Raw genomic sequence first — 6,058 nt, forward strand, 5'->3', positions numbered from 1 at the left:
AAGTTTATGATCTTTTAAATTATTTTAATTGTCTTCTTCTTCTTCTGAAAAACTTTAAATGTTTTCAAATATTTAAGTGTTTTTAAACTCTTTCAAAATTTTATGCATTTAAACTATTTTAAATGTATTTTTATTTTTCTCAGTTTTATTGTTTTTTATCTTTATTTTAAAATATTTTTGATAATGAAAAATGGGGAGAAAATGCATGGAATACTTAAGAAGAGACTAAAGCATCAGAACTTGAACAAAGCAGTTTCAGCCAAAACAGCTTATGTGTAATATGCTTTAAGTTATTTATATTTTTCAGTAATTCATCTTATTGAGCGTAAATGATTAATTTAATTAACAAAGACAAGAATTAAGGAAAGCTTACAAATCTTACCTTAATGAACTGTCAGACTAAAGGAGGAACTTACAAACCTTAACATAAGGTCTGTCAAACTCATGGGGAGCTTACAAACCTCAGACCCTGATGTTAGAATTTGTTGATTATAATTATAAGATTCAATTAACATAGATAAGGAGTTAATATGAGCTTACAAACCTTGTCTTAATAGACTATCAAACTTATGGGGGGCTTACAAACCTCACATTAATGGACTGTCTAACTTAGGGGAAGCTTACAAACCTTAAACTCTAATGTTAGACCGTGTTAATTAAAAAATCAACCATTTTTCTTAAATACACTTGTTTGTTATCATAAAAAGGATGAGATTGTTGGAAAACAATTTGTTCATGCCCTTAAATATTTTAATGATAACAATGTATTTAAAGAACAATATGGTTTGCTAATAGTTGTTCAAGTGTGCAGGTTCTGAAGTCAAACTATATCAAGGTTTCAAACCTATTAAAAGACCCAGTTCCACAGAGAAGTAATTCAGAGTTTGATTGATCATAATATGTAATTATTCATCAGCATCTGAGGCATCAGACTCTGGTCTCAACCCAACTTCTGATGATAAATCAGCTTCTAAAAGACTGAAGAGGATTTGATCCATACATTGTACCAAAGCAGACATGTCTTATCAAAGCCACAAAATTCTAAATTGAATCTACTAGGGTTTCATTTTGCAAGGCACAAGAAATAAAGATATGACATCTTCAGTCTGCTCTACCTGTTGGTACATATCTAGTACCTTAAAAGGTACTAAGAGCGTTGGTATTATTCAATGGGAAAAGCTTCATACCAGATGCTAATCTCCAACGACTCTCTTGGCATATTCAGTAAGCTTGCTCGTTATGTTCAAATCCTCAAAAGAATATTTTCCTAGTCCTATAATAGGAAAGTTCAAGGATATGAAGAAGGTGATGAAGAAGATGTGTCAAGTTGATGAATACAGGTTTATTGACTTTGGTTGAAAACTCTAGATATGCTAAAGATTTAAATACTGTGGAAGTCTTTGAATAAGTTGTCAAATGGAACCACAAAATACAAAGAGGATCTGATATAAGCAAAAACACTTTTGTATATCTGTTAGCTTGTAAAATAGGGTCTTAAGATTTCTTATTATTGTTAATCTTATATATCTTAAATACACGAAAATATGTGTTATAACTATGCACCACTGATAAGAGTATCAAGTGCATTTGTAATTACTATCCCAAACTGTTGTTTAGAATATGTAAGAAGTCTCTTACTGAGTGCTTGAGAAAAGAAGTCTTTTTCTATTATATTGAGCAAAGAAGTCTCTTGTGGAGTGCTTGAGAAAAGAAGTCTTGAATAGAGGGTTTAAGCATTAAAGTCTCATACTTGAGGGAAGAGCAGGAAGTCCCTTTCTGGATAGATTAAACATTAAAGTCTCATGCTATAGGGCGGAGCAAGAAGTCTCTTTCAGGGTTTGATTGAGCATGAAGTCTCTTTCTGTGGGATTGAGAAGGAAGTCTTGAATAGGTTGTTCAGGAAATGAAGTCTCTTGCTCGAGGGCTTAAGAAGAAGTCTCTTTCGAGTTTGATTGAGCAAATTGTAATCTGATTGATTATAGTGAAAATCTCTTGTGCTGCAAGGGGACTGGACTAATATCGGTTTAAGATGAACCATGATATATTGTACGTCTCTTTATTTACTTCTGCATTTATATTTCATTGTGCAACAAACTATAAAGTCAGACTCTGATCTGATTCAGACTCTTACTTGGATCAGAATCTGAGCTTAGCATCTTAGGTTCTGAATATGTTTAAGAAAAATAAGTAAATTTCCCTATACACAATTCAATCCCCCTTCTTGTGTATATTTTTCTCATATTCAGGCCTATCTTTGGAAGACAAAGAAGATGACGGGCTGATGCACGTTGCTTACGATAATTTCTTGTTACTAATATTTTTATAATTCTTTTGTTACACTTGTTATTAATATTATATCCGAATCATTTTTCATGGATGGATCATCTCTCACTTCTCTCACATCACTGGGTTTGAAGTTGCGCCTGACTACAGTTTGACGTTATTTCCTAATACTCTGGTTGGTTGTGATGTGGGATATCTGTTATGTATCTCTATCTGCTCGAGCGAGTGATGCGCCAATTTGACTACTTGCAGATTATTCTAAGACCTCCCCGTGAGTCTGCTCCTCCTGGCATGAGCCGCAAAGATCTATAGGTGATACTGGATGATTTTGAGAGTCACCTGATACCAGAGGAGTTTTGTTGGGAGTTAGCTCATGTACATTGGGCTTTTGCTGAGGGTTACTTGACATGGTTCTATAGGGTGTGACACCCTATCATGATGCCAGACGCTCCTAGAGGACCACATAGGCCAGCTAACCAGGAGGTACTTGAGGGTCGGATGAGCAGTAAAATAGCGTGACAACGGTATGTCAGCGTGTTGCGGAGATGGGTAAAGCAACCATAGACTCATGACTCTTTGAGGATGCAAATTCTCAATTGTCCTTAGGATGTAATTTTTTTTTTGTATTTTCGGAAAAATGTTATAGATGAATTTTCTTGATATTTTTTATTAATGTATGAATTTTTACTTTCCTTTTAACTTTAATATAACTTTATTAATATAACTTTATTTTACTTTCCTCACAAAAATTGAATGTTTGGACATGGATGTTGTTTTGATATGATTTAGGGAGGATTCTGGAGATGCATCTCCGAAATAATTTTCCCTTTATATTTCTCACATTTTGAACAATTTTCATGAGACATTTCGGAGATGCATCTCCGAATATATCAAATATCATACGTAGATGCATCTTCGAACCATATTTTTGTTTAAAATAAAGTGTATTTCAGAATAACGCATTTTAGTTGTGATTTATGTGTATTCGAAGATGCAATATCAAATACAAGAACATTTTTAAATTTTTAAAGGTGTGACATGCTTATATATGAGTCTAATGAGCAATCCCTTACACGCCCACTAAACTGATTTCCAATTGCCCCATGGAATAATGGTACAATACTACCCTATATGTTGATTAGTTCAGTCACCACTTATTCATTTTAGTTTATTAAGCACTAATGATGACGACTTTGTTTTTATTTGTAAATTTATCGATTGCTTGTATGGCCATCAATTCGACTTTCAATATTTGTCCCGTGGTGATGGATATTCATTCTCTTAAAAATTCATAAAAAGACAAAAATCACCAATTCAAGTTCACAAGTGCACCTACTCTTTTCCAAAACATAGAGCAGAAAAGGAATTAAATGAAAAAGAAATATTTGTTTTGTCACTCTCCCAATTTATGTTGGTTAGAAAGTGAGAAATTTCAATTCAACTAGATGCATGCACCACTTGTTTTTTGTGTCAAGTTCAAATGTATGATGGTTAGTTTCACATTAATTATGAATAAGTTTAATGTTTGATATAAAAAAAGCTTAAACGTATTTTATTTTTATTTTTTATTTTTTACTTTTATTTTTTATCCTTTGATTTAGAAATTTGTTTTTATCCTTTACTGATTTATTTTAGTCTTCCATCTAATTTGAGTCACTTTAAATAACATGCCACTTCATTTTATGATGTGTCAAAGTTTCAATGAAAAACTAAATTTATACGTTATTATTTAATATATTAATTGTATTATAATGTAATTAATGTATATAAAAGGTTAATTATGAGTCATTAGGACAATATGTAAAAGGTACTCCCTCCGGTCTCATATGTAAGAAAAAAAAAAAAAAAACTCACCCTTTAAGAAAGTGGCTATATATTCATTTAAGTAATGGAAAATATACATTTTTTCCATATTTACCCTTATTTATTAATTTAGACATAAATTAATATTTTTATTATAACCATTTAATGGTTAGTCAATTTTTATTAATACCATTTAATGGTTAGTCATTTAGTGGTTATATATTCCACTTACTCTTACTAAAATTTCCTGTAGAAATTTGTCCCGCCTAAAAACAACACTTCTTAGTCCATTTACTGTATTCTCCACCCGCCTAGATTTCCATGGTCCCGCCCTGTAGAAATTTAACATTTTCATAGTGAGTTCTATAAATACTAAAGCTTTTGGTTCTCATTTTCATAGCCAAAATTTTACATTTCCTGTATCATTATCTTTTGGTTCTCATAAAAATGCCTCTTAATATTGATCTAAACACTCCATATATTGATCATGATCTGGAGTTTAAGTCTATGCATAATATCGTCCACATAGATGAAAAATGGTTCTACATGACCAAAAAATCAGCTAACTGCTACCTTCTTGAAAATGAGGATGAACCATATCGCACATGCAAAAATAAAAATTTTATTGGAAAAGTCATGTTTTTAGTAGCAGTCGCTAGGCCTAGATTTGATGACGGTGATAAGGAGATATTTTCGGGAAAAATTGGCGTCTTTCCTCTTGTTCAAAAAGTTGCAGCAAAAAGGTCAAGTATCAATAGAGCTTCGGGTACACTTGAAACTAAACCGATTACTTCTATCACTAAAGAAGTTAGTCGAAATTTTCTAATCAATAAAGTGTTACCTGCAATTAAAGAAAAATGGCCGAGAGAACATGCAATGGAAACAATTTATATACAACAAGATAATGCTCCGTGTCATGTTTCTATTGACGATGAAGAATTTCGTAAAGCAGCTTCTGAAGGAGGATTTGACATCCGTTTATCTTGTCAACCACCGAATTCTCCTGATTTAAATGTTTTAGATCTGGGTTTTTTCAATGCCATTCAATCATTACAACAAAAGGAAGTTTCAAAATCAGTTGATGAACTCATTGAAGTTGTGCAAAACTCATATGATAATTTTTCTAGCAAACAATCTGACAAAATTTTTCTCACACTTCAATCTTGTATGATTGAAATCATGAAAATTAAAGGATCTAATAATTACCGAATTCCCCATATGAAGAAAGAAGTGTTGCTTAATCGAGGCATACTACCTACGCAACTAAAATGTGACCGAGAGTTAGTTGAAAATACTTTTCAATATTTAAACAATGATAATTAAGGTACGAACTTACAGGAGGTTGGTTCTAGATCATGGAATTTACATGGAGAAGGAAATATGAAGAATGCTAGTTAGTTACATTAGACTTATTAGTTTATGTGTTGTACTACCTATTTCATATTATTGGTACTGTACATTACAATAAGAAGAAAATATGAAGAATGCTAGTTAGTTTACATTAGACTTACTAGTTAGTTTCATGAAGAATGCATGTTAGTTCCTTACTGATGGCACTGGTACTGCACGTTAGAATTTTTTAACAAATGAAAAATAAAATAGACAATGACATTACTCCAAAAAACCAATAGAAGATGATTAGAAAAATAAACATTAAACATCACAATCATAAAGAAACATAGCAGTACAATTCTTTAACAGTGCAATAGAAACAACAAAGAAACATTAAACATCATAAAAATCCAAATAAGAACACACCTAGTTTAAATAATCTAAGTAAATTTTTATCATATCTTTAACCTCTTCTTTCTTGACACCAAAGTTCAATGCTGGTAATTTGTTCAGATCAAACTCATCCATATCTAAGTATTCAACAATGGTGTTTTCATTTGTTGGAGTTAGAGCATTTTCACTTTCATTCTTTGGAGTGATATTTTCTGCACTTTCATTTGTTGGAGTTTGAATTGTTTCA

General features: G+C 31.7%; 1 protein-coding gene across 1 annotated transcript; it reads left to right on the plus strand.

Moving 5' to 3' along the window:
- Positions 1-4,533: 4,533 nt before the first annotated feature.
- LOC127078783 (uncharacterized) lies at positions 4,534-5,409 on the plus strand. The gene has a single exon (XM_051019212.1). It carries the CDS (start codon positions 4,534-4,536, stop codon positions 5,407-5,409), a length of 876 nt encoding a protein of 291 aa, XP_050875169.1.
- The last annotated feature ends 649 nt before the right edge of the window (positions 5,410-6,058 follow it).

This window comes from Lathyrus oleraceus, chromosome 5, assembly GCF_024323335.1.
Source record: "Lathyrus oleraceus cultivar Zhongwan6 chromosome 5, CAAS_Psat_ZW6_1.0, whole genome shotgun sequence".
NCBI lineage: Eukaryota > Viridiplantae > Streptophyta > Magnoliopsida > Fabales > Fabaceae > Lathyrus > Lathyrus oleraceus.

Excerpts from the sequence above, each read along its gene's own strand:
- LOC127078783 (XM_051019212.1), top strand. The coding sequence starts at position 4,534 with ATGCCTCTTAATATTGATCTAAACACTCCATATATTGATCATGATCTG.